Genomic DNA, 14767 nt, shown 5'->3' on the forward strand with positions numbered 1-14767 from the left:
CAAGGTAAAATCTATTCATGGGTCGAGATAAAGTCTTTCATAACAAAATTAAGGTCGAACTTGATCCTTTCATGAGTCGATGATTGCAATTTTTGTAGGATTAATAATAGTTAATTTTCCATTTTTTCGTATATGTGTATCACCTACCAGCAACACCAAACTAGCGTTGCAACAGACAGTCCACCTTCGAAAAACAGGCGGAATTTTGACAAAAAATATTAAGAAATACTGAATTCTTACGATAAATTAATTTTCGCAAGTAACCTATATTGAGAATTTGTTCGGCTGAATTAAACAAGTTAACAAAAATCTAACAATCGACTTTTGATAGGCAATGAGTATAGTTTGTTGTAATTGAGTTCATTTTATTCTAAAATCGTTTTCTTTAATATAATTATAATAGCACAGTTTTTTTGGATAAAATATGAGAAACTATGAAAAATTTGAACGATCAATCCCGTTGACTACGTTATAAGCACTAGCCAATTTTCACCGCAAATCTAATTTTTTTTGGGGTCCAACGTCAACTTTTTAGGTCCCGCTAAAATCAAGCATCATATTTCGGCCCAGCTAAAGTCCAGCATCAAAAATTTGGGTGGAGCAAAAGTCTAGTCGAACGATTAGGTCCAGCTAAAGTCTTTCCATGGGCTGCTCGAATCGAGCATGGTCTCATCATACCACTTTTAGGTGAGCATAAGTCCAGGTAGGTCTGAACCTGGGTTCTGTACTCATTTAGTGTTATTTTTCAAGAATTGAAAACTAGTTCCAAGATAGTAGTTGACGAATCAAGCGTTAGGTAGAACATGTATATTGGATCAATTTGAGCTCCGCTCCCTGGCCTTGGAGACATGTTATCAATATATGGTTATAATACTATGTTACGACTGTCCTTATAAGCTATTATACTGCTGCAATTGATCCAGTATTTTGATAAAATACTTAAGATTTTCGGTTGATTTTCCTACTTTTTTGACAATCGGTTTTCCGACCATGTTTTGACGCTTCTTCTAAACAGATTTGACGCTTTTTACACTCCGCAAGATGTCTAAGGCTTGCAGGTTTAAATGCAGTTTTTGATCAAGGCTTTCATTTAGACACGCATGTCGTGACTAAAACTTGCCTTTAGACTTCTGATTGTACAACGTGCAAATTAAGAGCTTTGAATCACTAGTAACATAAGACAATTTGACGTACCTAGCAGTTCTAATATTGAATTGGTGTTGGACCGTCGATACCTTATAGAAAAAAAGTCTTCTAAATATCTGTTATCATTACGTCGCCAATCCTACATTTTGAGCAAGCAAATTTGCTTGCTGAAGTCAGCATTGTCCGCTCTCCCATAGGGTTTTATAGGCTTTCGCAGACAACTGTGACAGTAGGGGAAACTAGTTCAAATTTGCTCAAAATTGAAAGAATTCGTCACAGATGTCCTCGATTGCGGATTTTGATGACACGCAAAAAAAGTGGACAGATTTTTGTCACTATTTTTCGGAAATTTGCGTCACTAACATCCGCGCTAACGTTAGTACTGTCTTTGCAATAATGCTTCTAAAACTGATTAAAGGAGAAAAAGTTCGATATAATTGGTTCTTCTTATGAAAATGCAGTGATGACGATACCCCTGCTCGCAAATTGCGGACATTTGTGACATAAAAGCGTGATTTTTCGAGATCAGTGAAGGATTTTTGTAACGATTGTCCGCAGCTTTTCTTGTCACTGCTGTCCACAATTTAACCAATTTTATCCCACGCGAGATGGGGTGACAGAATATTGTCACTCATGTTCGCAAACGCGGACTCTGCTGAATTTGTAGGATTGGCGATGATATTTTTCTGAGATTATCAAAATGATGTGATGCATCATGAAGTGTAATTGAAAAAATTCTAAAATTAAATAAAATGAATAATTACAAAAGTTTTGTCGTTTTGAACGATATCTTTCTAGCTTTTTCGTCTCTGAGCTGGCCCTCAAATTTGGTCGCCAAATATCCCCACTTTCTCAGAACAGAATTGAAATAAATTGGATAGTGCTGAAAGTCATCGCTGAACAGAAAAGAGTTCAACCTCTTCACGTCTCGATCTGTGACCCAAAAATTGTGAAGCAACATTATTGCAACTGTGAAAAGAGCTACGCCCATAATAAATGGTCCGAAATACCGAAAACTGAAAACCACTCGTAGTAAAATCCAATTTCCGGTCGATAATTCAGGTTCGTATTTCCCAAGTTCCTTGTGTCGAATAAAGGGCTGAAAGTTATCGTGCTTGTCGAACTTTAACCGAATGTCTTCGGGGACTGTTAGCCGAACTGCAAAAGCGCCCGCGATTGTCATTAAGAGGCCGATTATGATTAGGGTTATTGCTGAGATGTAAATAAGTCGGAATTTTTTGAAAAAATGATTCCGGGCTATTGAGCTTTTGAGCACGTCCATGCTAGAACAACGGTGAAGATTATTAACATGACGATGTTTCTTTTTTGAAGACTTTGCTTTAGTTATTTTGTAAATTAAATAGGGATTTTGAGTTTGAAAGGAACTTCTGCAAGTTTGCGTAAGGCGGTTGTTAAATTCCATAACTGAAAATTGACAAACAAACACCACAAATGTTTGTCTAATATGTCTGTTGTAAAAAAGAAAACTAAGTTAGAGGACATAAAAATTTATTGTACTGAAATCGAAAATGTGCTTAGCAGTCAACTTCTGTGAGCTGTTAAAAATTAATTTGTCAACACATTTTCAAAGAAAATTCTACTAGCTATTCAGACATAAATTTGGCGTATACCCTCGCGCGCTCAGATTTATGGCATAATGAGGGGTATATATTCATGGGGCAGGGGAGCCTTTAATGGGAAAGACTCGAAATTTGTGGGCGCCAATATTAGCACTTGCTAATTGAATAGAACTATGATAAATTTATATTTGAAAAAGAACGCCAAGATTATTTTTGTCACATATTTTATGGCTTTGTTATAGAAGATTTTGTGAATTGACTGCAGATCTTGCGTAAAACAACACCTGCTGTTTTTAACAAAAGTATTGAATTGTGTTTGAACTATTGTTTTCAAAAACAAATTTCTTGAGATCAAATAATGAATAGCCGCGAGTTGCAATGCATTTATATATTTTTCAAAGCTTGTGCCACCTAGGTCGAGGAGTCACTGCATTTCAGCAAAGAATTTTAGATTTGACGAATCTTTGAACAACTTTGTTCCCCAATTGAAAACTTGACATGTTTTGATACCTTTTATTGCAGTTTGTCAGTCCACAAAACACAGAAGCTAGACAATCATTCAGCCGTTTCGGGAGAAAATATATGGAGTTCAGTGTTCTTTCATGCTCTTTTAGATATATCTGCTAAGATTGTTTTCGTATCACGAATGCGCAAACTTCAGGTGTTTTGGTTTCATAAACCTGTTCTTAAATTTATAGTTTTAATACTTATCTTTTCGATGGAAAAAATTCTTTAAACGCCTAAGCACTCATTTAAGCTGGCGAAATTTTTCTCGTTATCTGCATTGACTAGTTTTTAGCTGAATTAAATTGTTCAAATGATACCATGTTAAAACTTTAAAATTCAAGCTACAGCTATCAATTGCTGAGAGTATTAGCAATATTCAAACAAAATAAACAAGTATTTTTCGAAAAACTAAAAAAAAGAAAATATGTATTTACGATTTTATGACCACTGGCTTCTTTTGTTGGTATGTCAGCTAATATGGTACTTCAATAAAGCGTGGGTTCTAAATTTTCAACTTGAGCCACATGATCAGATACGAAATTACAAATTCATTTAAATTTGTTCAATGTATCGAGTTTTTTTTTCGGTTTGACCATACGATCTGATCAAATGAAAGACTTGAACTGTGGTTAGAGGATGAATGGCGAGAAAAAAGGGGTGGAAAAATTTAAGGAAAATAACAGCGGCATATATTAAGCATCTGATGTAATTGCAACAAAAATTGATTATAAACATTTCACGGTTTTTATTGCCTCTCGAAATTATTAAACAACTCGGCTTCGACTTAGAACTGGATAAATTCGCAATGCCGGGAACAACTATGTATTAATAATTATGAAACAATTTTTAAGCAAACCTTTATCCATATTACTATGTAGATTTATACAACTAGAAACTCTTCGCAGAACTTTTGCTTTTGTTGAAATAGTTTTGATATCCTATCCAAATAATCATAAAACATTCCAACTCCTTCTAAAAAGATTTTGGCAATACTTTCAAAAAACTATTTTCAACAGTATTATATTTTAATAGCAATTTTGGCCATACACAGACTGCTTAAACCTAATTTTCCTAAAAAATTTCGGTTTCAGTGAAAATTGCAACCGGCCTTTTTTTCGGATTGAATAAAAAATTGTACGATTTCTTTATTTTTGGTAAAATTTGAGACTTGAGATGTCTGTTAATAGTTATTCTCTGAAGAACTGACAGAGGATTTTCTCTCTATTAAACTAGCTTTTTCTATCGAATTGAATAGGAAAAAAATCAACTTTGGGTCTCTTGAAACAACTATACAATTTTATGGCGTGACAAATTGCATCAAAATAGGGTTCTATCAGAAGATAAGACCAAGGAAAAACTTCACTTTAAAAAACGAAATCCATTAAAATGTTCAATTTCTTGTGAACATGATAAGAATGATAAAAAAATATTCTGGTCGAAAATATTTATTTCTGAGTTGTTATTATATGCATCTAAATGTTCACTATCAAGAAAACTGACGGCCAATATCATTATCAAAAAGAAAAATTCAATCAGTTTACTATTCGACCGTTTGCATTCTCACTTTCCCTCAATGTTATTCACAAACAAAACTCCGTGATTACCAAGACCTTAAATTTTTTGTTTCTGTTTTTTTTTCGGAAATTTGTTTTTATGCATGTGTAATTTACAGTTTGCGAGGTGTTAGAATATCGATCAAACTATAGTCTTAAACTTAGTGAGAATTAGAAAGAAAGTTTGACTTACCAGATTTAAAAGACAAGCAATATGACTTTGATCAAAGAAATTATATAAATGAATCGTCAAGAAATGGTGCTGAGAATCAATATTCGGTTCAAATTGGTGAATCTAGATAACTATTATTAGAGTTAGATTAAGTGATGTAAAATCTTCCCAGCATGTATTAAATGATGATGATATCTCCGGAAGTGTGAATGAATTCTTAGAAAAGTGCAAATGCATTCCATTTATGGTTCCCATTGCGACTGATTTGCAGAACCCAACCATATTGGGTAACCCTTTCGACCCCCACTATAAATCACGGTGCTAACATTAGTTTTGTATCTTGACTTTTTCACACTGATAATGGATATATATACAGCTGATTTTTTAGTCCTTTTTCATCCCCAAATTCAAATCACCATCTTGATCTAATAATCAGATCTCTCCTGTAAATCTCTAAATTCTTCTGTAAAATATCATTTTGTTATTCTCTCATTTTTGAGAAATTAATTCTTTTTCTAAGTTAAAAACGCCTTTTATTCCGCTTGCGAAAGTCCATAACCCAACAGGTTATGGGCCCAGCAATTTTCTAAGTCATAAAATTAATTTCCAAAACAAAACTAATTTGTTGTTGACAGTCATAATCCTTTTCTGCTTAGTACTTTTTCTTTTCACAACTGTTTTGCCTGCTCAAACTTCAATGGATCAACAGACAGTGAAGCTGCTGACCTACACAGGAAAGGCACCGGACTTTCCAATCTGGAGCACAAGATTTGTGGCGATGATGCAGACGAAGGGACTCTACAAATCACTACTGGGGACAGAGGAGCAACCCAATGAGCCTGCGCCACTGGCCAATGGGGCAACCAATGATGAGAAGAAGAAACACAAGGTGCTGAAGGATGCATATGAGAAGGAAGTTGCAGACATCAAGGAGAAACGGAACAATGTGTGGTGCCATCTGGCACTGACTCTAGATGCAAAAACCCTCATGCTGATGAGACATGACTGTGTGGGAGATGATGGCATTGGAGATGGAGCAAAGGCTTGGAAGCTTTTGCAAGAGAGATTTCAGAGTGTGGAGACGCCGACATTGGTGACTTTAGTGGCACAGCTTGCTCGACTGCAGCTCGAGGATTCTGAGGATTTGGACAGCTTCTTCATCCGAGGACAAGAGTTGCTCACAAGGCTACAAGAAGCAGGGGAAGCAGTCTCAGAGACCCTCTTCAACGCCTTGGTCCTCAATGGTCTGCCAATGAGGTATGAAAGTTTTGTTATACAGGAAAGCTTCAACCCGGCAACGAACTTCACAGAGATAAGGAAAAGGCTGCAAAACTTTCATGAGAGCACGGTGCAGAGACACAAGGGACAAAGTGGTTCAGTGGCACTGGCAGTGAAGCGTGACTTCAAGAAGGGACCCAGGAAAGGAAACTGCTTTGTGTGTGGGATCCCTGGACACTTCGCCAAGGACTGCAGGAAGAAGGAGACAGCACAATGCAGCAAGTGTGGTGAGAAGGGTCACCTAGACAGGGCATGCAAGAGACAAAGAGATGGAGGCAAACATGAGTCAGTGGCAATGGGTCCAACATTGGCTACACCAGACGAGGACTGCTGGGCAGCTCTTACCCAGTGAAAGACAGCAGGCATGTTAGTGGACAGTAGTTGTACAGATCACATAGTGACGAACATCGATGCGTTCCTGAAGTTTGTGCCAATTCAATCAGTGGTCAGAAATCCCAACGGAAAGGCTTCCAGAGTGGTGGGCAGAGGCTGTGTGAGGATCAGCATACCCTCAAACAAAGGGGAATTCCAAGGCCAACTCAAAAATGTTCTGTGTGTACCGAACTATTCTTCAAACCTCCTATCAGTCTCAAGATGCACGGAGTGGGGACATAGCTTCACTTTCGAGAGAAGAAACAGCTGCATGAAACTCCAGAAGGGAACTCGGGTAAAACTGACACAAAAAAATAATTTGTTTTACTTACCCTGCAGCGTTATAGAATTCAAGATGAGTTCCAACAGCGTGAAACTTGACAGTGCAAGGAAGTGGCACAGACGATTGGGTCATTTGAATCAAGCGGATGTGGTCAGGAATGCACCAGAGACAGTGGGGGAACTCGATGATGTATGCAATGTGTGTGCATTGGCCAAGACCACAAAGACTCCAGTACCAAGAGTGGCAGAGACCCAAGCAGAGGAGAAGCTGGAGAGGGTGATCACAGACGTGATGGGACCTTTCAGAGTAGAGTCACTGTCAGGGTTCCGGTTCTGCATAGTGTTTGCAGACCAGTACACGAAGTTTTTGTTTGTGGACTTGCTTAAAGCAAAGAGTGAAGCACTGGCCAAGCTGAAGAAATTTGTTCTCAGTGTGGGGACGCCCAAGAAGCTGAGGCAAGACAATGCGAAAGAGTTTCTCTCAGTGCAGTTCAAGACGTACTGCTTAGATGCAGGCATTCTACAGAAAAAGACCATACCAGAGTGGGTTAGCTGAGAGGTGCAACAGGACACTGCTGGAGATGGCAAGATGTTTGCTCATTGACTCATGACTTCCCAAGATGATGTGGGGAGCAGCAATTCTTCACGCAGCAAGGATCAGAAACTTGGTTGTGAGACAAGGAGAAGAAAAATGCCCAGCAGAGCTGATGAGAGGTATAAAACCTAAGCTTTCAATTAGTAAATTATCTATTTTTGGTTGCACAGTCTTCATGAGGAAGAGGGACAGAGAAGTCAGCAAACTTGAACCCAAGGCACTGGAAGGAAAGTTTGTGGGTTACACTGAAGGAGAAAACGGATACCTGGTGTACATACCCAACACACGCAAGGTGATGGCAGTTCGAGATGTGATCATCAAGGAGTCTGAAGATGGCTCAATCCCTGACAAAAAAGAAACGGCTGACCTACTAAATGATGGGTCGGAACTGGGAATCTGGCACCCAGATGATGGTCATCAAGATGGTGACAACAGAGAACAACAGGACACATCTACTGCAATAAAGGAGGAGTGGCATGACGCAGGGAGCGTGAATACTCAAGAAACAACATTGAGACAAGAGGCCTCGGATGTTGGAGAAACAGCACTAGATGAAGGATCTACTGCAACAAGAGGGAGTAACAGAGACTCAGAGTCACTGGAAGACAGTGACACAGAAGACTTCTCACAGTTAGAGACAGTTGGCTTCAATGAAGATGCACTGGAACACGCGGACAGAGCAGAGCCCAGACGAGGGACACAAGCAAGGAATGTTCCGCAATTTTTTGGAGAAGTCAGGACCCATCTTACTGTGACTGAGGGCGACTATGTGGAACCCAAAACAGTCTACGAAGCCAAGCAAGGTGACGATTGGGACCAGTGGCACCGGGCAATGAAGGACGAGGTCAAGGCACTCCAAGACAACGAGACTTGGAACCTAGTGAGACCAACCACAGACAGGGACGTCATACCGGGCAAATGGGTCTACAAAGTGAAATTGGGACCCAGTGATCAAGTGGACAAATACAAAGCGCGCTATGTGGCGAAAGGCTTCAAACAAGTGGAAGGACTGGACTAGTTTGAGACTTTTGCGCCTACCTGTAAGCCAGAGACATTCAGGATTCTACTTCAGCTATCAGCAAAGCAGGGCCATGTGATGCACCAATTTGATGTCAAGACTGCTTTCCTGCACTCACCAATCGAGGAAGAAATGTATCTGGAACAGCCACAGGAGTTTGTAAAACGCGGATCAGATGGGGAGAAGTTAGTATGTCGACTAAATAAATCAATTTATGGTTTGAAACAGGCTGCTAACAACTGGTACAAAGAGCTGGCAAACTTCCTACTGAAACAGGGGTTGACCAGAAGCAGGAACGATCACTGCTTGTTTGCAAGATCAGAGGCAGAGGATCACACCTTCATCTTGGTCTGGGTTGACGACATCATAGTAGCATCAAGAAGTATGACAGTGGTCTCTGATGTCAAGAAGGCACTAGAAGCAACCTTTCACATGGAAGACAGAGGGAGACTACACTGGTTTCTGGGTCTAAGAATCAGACGAGAAGAGGGCAAAGTCACAGTCGACCACGAACGCTACATAGAAACAATGCTTGAGCGGTTTCAAATGGATCAACGCAAACCCTCAAGAACTCCAGCTGATCTGAATTTGAAATTTCAGACAGCACAGAACGGAGACGAAGAAGTGGACCAGAGGATCTACAGAAGCTTGGTTGGATCACTTCTGTATCTGGCCAAACAGACGAGGCCAGACATCATGTTCACAGTCAACATTCTGTCCAGACACATGAATGCACCTACCAATCAACACTGGATGTGCGGAAAACGACTTCTGCGATATCTTCAAGGTTCAAAAGGTTTTAAACTTACTTACACAAAAGAGGCTAGTTATGATTTAGTGGGGGAAAGTGATGCAGACTGGTCTGGAGACGTGAACGACAGAAAATCAACAACGGGCTATTACTTCAAGCTCTACGGACGTGGCGCAGCACTCAGCTGGGGTGTCAAGAAGCAGGCCACAGTTGCTCTTTCTTCATCAGAAGCAGAATATCAGGGCATGGCAGCAGCAGTTCAGGAAGCACTCTACCTTCAATTTCTAGAGGATTTTGGCATCCAACAGAAACGTCCAATAGCATTTGGAGAAGACAACCAAAGTTGTTTCAGACTCTGCCAAAACCCAGTCATGCACAAAAGGAGCAAGCACATCGAAACAAAGTTTCACTTCATCCGGGACAAGACGGAGGATGGGACTATTTCAATTCATTACGTCCCTACAGACAAAATGGCAGCGGACATCTTCACAATGTCCTTACCCGTTTCGAAAGTGGAAACATTCAGAGCAGTTTTGATGGGAGCAGACTCTACGCAATCAGATCAAGTCTGAGTGGGGGTGTTAGAATATTGATCAAACTATAGTCTTAAACTTAGTGAGAATTACAAAGAAAGTTTGACTTACCAGATTAGAAAGACAAGCAATATGACTTTGATCAAAGAAACTATATAAATGAATCGTCAAGAAATGGTGCTGAGAATCAATATTCGGTTCAAATTGGTGAATCTAGATAACTATTATTAGAGTTAGATTAAGTGATGTAAAATCTTCCCAGCATGTATTAAATGATGATGATATCTCCGGAAGTGTGAATGAATTCTTAGAAAAGTGCAAATGCATTCCATTTATGGTTCCCATTGCGACTGATTTGCAGAACCCAACCATATTGGGTAACCCTTTCGACCCCCACTATAAATCACGGTGCTAACATTAGTTTTGTATCTTGACTTTTTCACACTGATAATGGATATATATACAGCTGATTTTTTAGTCCTTTTTCATCCCCAAATTCAAATCACCATCTTGATCTAATAATCAGATCTCTCCTGTAAATCTCTAAATTCTTCTGTAAAATATCATTTTGTTATTCTCTCATTTTTGAGAAATTAATTCTTTTACTTAGTTAAAAACGCCTTTTATTCCGCTTGCGAAAGTCCATAACCCAACACGAGGATTTGTTAGTTGCTTGCTTTTTATAATGAAAACTCTACAGCTAACAATGGACAGCAAACTTGGTAGTTTTGTTAGTCACAATAAGAGCCAACATTATATATAAATGATACTGTGTTCTGGGTGTCCAGTTATGTTACTGTTTCAAAACTTCTTGATTTTAACCAAAACAGAGTGCCCAAGGCTGAAAGTACCAGAATGTAGTCTAAGTGAAACCCTGGAAATACTAACCCTGCCGGGTCTTGGTGATTGATGAGGGGCGTTTCTGCGGATCTGACACTACTTCTTCTCCTCTGGCTGCTGAAGATGATTTCTGGCACATCGTCACTTCTGGTTTCGAAAGCAGCAATATTGGCTCTATTATGCAAACTCCAATAATAAGACTTAGATCAAAAGCCCATGATTTTAAAATTTAAGCAAAAAACCTTAACAGGACTAATTCAAAATGAAATCGTGAAAAATAACATATTTTTTTATTTTCAGTAAATTTATTGTCTTTAACAGCATTAAAACATATCTTCAATTTTTAAAACAATTGTGAAAACCTTAGTTTGATTTTAGAAAACTTAACTTGAAAATCCTGTATCACATAACATCAACGGGAGTTGATTTAAGGAAGAGCCAACATTATCTCTTCAATTTGGTTGACTGGGTTGGGCAGAAATGAGACCGCTTCCTTTCTTCGCCTTGTCTCAATTTGTTGATGCATTTCAGTTGCATTTACCTTTGCATCGCCTAATTCGCTTCTCAGCAAACTCACGTCAAAAGGATTTGTCGCTATATACTCTTCCAACATTTCATAACTGTGGTCTTTGATTTTAGGAAACTTCTCAGCTTCGGTTGAAAATTTGTGGTCCAGATCAATGCTGTGTATTTGAGCATTCGTTTTAACGAAACTATAAGTGCTTTCGAAAAATAGCTGGTTAGCATATGTTTTTAGCTCATCTTCGTCGCCCAATGTTTCTTCACAGTTTGAAGGTCCAGCAATCTCGTTTGAAGCAATCTCTGCTATTGTTGAGCCCGCATTTAACGACCCAGGAATTATAGACATTGCATCTGAAATTGCTTGCTCAATTTCACGAGTATATGATTTGCTTTTTCTCCGTTTCGAAAAGTTGCTTTGAACCGACGTTTGAACTAAAGTTGGCTCCAGTTTAATCGGCTGCGATTTGTTACTTTTCGATAGTCTTGACTTGTAGTTTTCTAAAGAGTCTACTGATATTGTGTCCGGGGAGTTGCAATCGTTTCTTGCGGGAGATTTACCCTTCCAAATATGAACAAATTTGTGTTCCGTTTCATCACAGCCTTGATAACTTGTCTGATTTTGATAAAATTGATCCATAACTTCCTGTATATGTAAAAGACAAACTTTTTCTGTTTAATGATTAGTTACAATCTTGAATAATTAGCAACCAATCTGACTATAAAAGACCTGGATATTAAATATTATTTGGTGGCATGCTAATACATAAACGCTATATGAAGAGCGGTTTCGTTCATATCTAAATTTGTATGTGATCATTAGTAGAATCACATTTGACGTTATAGCAATATATTAACGGGTACCAAGTTCACTTAGAAATGAACTGCTAGAACTAAGTTAGAATCGAAATTTGTATCGATCATATATTGATACAATTATATTATATACAGTTGAAATATACTTGACGTAACTGAGACTGGTATATAGAATCACAGCGAAATAGTCTGTTTATGATCGTAACTTAAACTAGCAAAAAAGTTTTGTAAATATTTGAAACCTGTACATTGCTGGCATTGTTGAGGGATTGATTGAAAGGTAGCGTATCGAAATTGCTGTTGTGTCTGCTACGTGTGCTTCCTAATTGCGAGTGACCTAATTCCACATCTTTATCAATGGGCACTATTGTAGCCTCAGAAACTTCCGATGAAATTGCAGACATCATTGATCCTAAACATGATAAAACTTCTAGAATAAAGCTGTATCAGTAAACGCCTCACTTTGAACCACAATCGATGAAATGTATTTCGCACCTGTGCAAAAGCAGACCCAGGAAAAGCAACAGCTTGAGGTCTAGGCAACGAAAGGAAAGGATTCGAAATGAACCTTGTTTTTAATAGGGAAAAAAATCAAAAATCTATGGCACATGAACTGCCAAGAAAAAACTCCCATGTAAAAGTCAGTGATTACGTGCGAGTCAAGAAAGATAACTTCAAAGGGGCTTCAAAACTTTTGAAAAATTGGTGGTTAATTAAAACCAATTTTTGTCCAAATTAAGCGAACAGGCTCTTAAGTTAGAGTTTCATTACTTAAAAGGTACACGTAAACAAAATTTCACGTTTACCATACCAGAGGTCCGTGCTATGATAATGATATGTAAACCAATTCGTCAAGAACTTGAACAGGTGATTTAGCATAAAAGTACGATGTTCTCCAACATTATATTTTCATGCTGAGAATTAGATCTAATTTCTTCACTTGCCATGGACGACAATTGACAAGCTTACTTTTTCGATTACTGGGAAGAGAAATAACTCGGCTGTGTCAATGTGATTGAACGAGTAGTCATTTTTAAAAAGTAGTGCGAGATGTTGGAAATAAATTAAAATAAGGAAAAGGCAGATGGTTAATCAAGAATTTCCATTTGCGCAGCTATCCAGAAGTTGAAAAGCAGGTTGTGAAATAGAAGAGTGTCTACTGATTGAGAGATTTCACAGCTAATTTTGAAAACACAATACAACGAATCCTTGTTCGTTCGTATGGTGCAGCTACGATATTTTTTGCAAGACATGTGGTTCTTTTGTTCAAATTAGTTAAATTAGTTACAAAAAATCACATAGCCAAAGTTTTCATGAGACGTCTAGCTCCTAAAAATGCGGTTCAACTTGCTAACAAAGTTTATTACTCGGTTCATTTCTGACATGGTTCTAATTTAAATCAACAGTCTACTAATTGAGTTTAGTGTACCCTTGTTCGTTAATTTCATCGATTGCTTTCTTCTTATTTTCCGTCAACTGAAGCAATTTTATCAACCCCTCCCAGTGAGTGAGTTGAGAAGAATCCAACAATAAATAAAGTCCCCCTCTCACTGGGTGACATAAAATTTCAGCTCCAATATTGAAACAATCAATCTGCAAGATTATCACTCAGTTGGTTTGACTTATACAGATCTCCCCCGTTTTTGGTTGAGCTATTATGCATGTTGGAAGGCAATTGATTGAAGTAGTTTATGCTGAAAGTATTAGTCATCCTTCAAGAAATAAAAGCACCATCTTCGAACTGCAAAAGATCGTCTTTGGCATCTTGTACCTCTTATACAAGGGTTTAATGCTCTCAAGATGGAATCACAAGGTCTTGTTTTGACGCAGCTCATAATCCCAACAAATTGTGCTTTCTGGGGCCATCATGCCGTCAACGTCGAACAAAAGTGGAGCCAACGAGATATGTTTCTCCTGGCATATCTCAGTTTCTTGAGGGCTCTTTACTCCACAGACAAATAGATCGGCTCTTAGAGCTTGCTTATCCTCTGCGTGTTCTCTGGTGACTGGTTGTTGTTGGGTGTAGGGCCACGCAATGTCAGCAAGTTCTCTTAACGCATCTAACAATTGATTATACGTTTTAGCGTAATGAGGTCCTTTGGATGAGTGCACGCTGAAAAATGAAATTTTCGTCACATGCGACACTTTTTGTGGGAGGATTTTTTTCTTGAATCCTATAGCGTAGAGCCATGGCGTCAAAAATCTCTTTACAAACGACTCCTTCGGCTTCAATTAATTACATACAGCTTCAAAACGTGCAAAAATGTGAAAATTAGCCGCCAAATGCACGTTTGGAATAACTTTTTTGAGTAGGGAAGCAAAAACTTTTCAACTTCTTTGTCTTACTCTATTGAACACCCATTGTTGGCACGACACCTTTGCCTCAAACCAATAAAGTGCCCTAATGTACCAGCTTCCACACACTGAAGATTTCTCATTTGCTGGCACATGTTTCTTGAGCGTGGCAAAAATTACACTTTTTTTGTAAATTTCATCTCGTCATTTTAAGAGAAAATTGAATAGTAACATGATACCAGGCGTGACAAAAAGTATGACAGAACAACCGGTGCATGACCACGTGAGCCTATCGGGTTGGCCTTCACGAGTTTTGATGTTATTTACACGAGTTTTTGTGTAATTTCTCTTGTAAAAGGACAGTATATTTCGAGTGACGTTGCATGATCTTTTCTCCTTTTCACAAACTTCGGTAATCATCACGCAGTAAATCATAAAATTTTTTTTTCAACATTTTTTGTGTGAAAAGTGTCAAATTTTCCGAGAAAAATCTGAAATTTCAGGCCAGCT

At 38.4% G+C, this 14767-nt stretch overlaps 1 protein-coding gene across 2 annotated transcripts; it reads right to left on the reverse strand.

The window, feature by feature from the left end:
• Positions 1–1869: 1869 nt before the first annotated feature.
• On the reverse strand, positions 1870–14148 carry LOC142355670 (uncharacterized). 2 transcript variants are annotated; one of them, XM_075407751.1, is made up of 5 exons: positions 13734–14148; positions 12211–12374; positions 11071–11792; positions 10676–10774; positions 1870–2429 (listed from the first exon to the last, which is right to left on the reverse strand). In XM_075407751.1, the coding sequence occupies exons 1-5, from the start codon at positions 13795–13797 to the stop codon at positions 1907–1909; spliced, it is 1572 nt and encodes a 523-aa protein (XP_075263866.1). In that variant the 5' UTR covers positions 13798–14148; the 3' UTR covers positions 1870–1906. The 2 variants fall into 2 exon arrangements, with proteins under 2 accessions (XP_075263866.1, XP_075263865.1); XM_075407750.1 differs by having other exon boundaries at positions 12205–12374.
• Between the last annotated feature and the right edge of the window lie 619 nt (positions 14149–14767).

Source organism: Convolutriloba macropyga, unplaced genomic scaffold (genome assembly GCF_964194025.1).
Source record: "Convolutriloba macropyga unplaced genomic scaffold, txConMacr16.3 SCAFFOLD_2259, whole genome shotgun sequence".
NCBI lineage: Eukaryota > Metazoa > Xenacoelomorpha > Acoela > Convolutidae > Convolutriloba > Convolutriloba macropyga.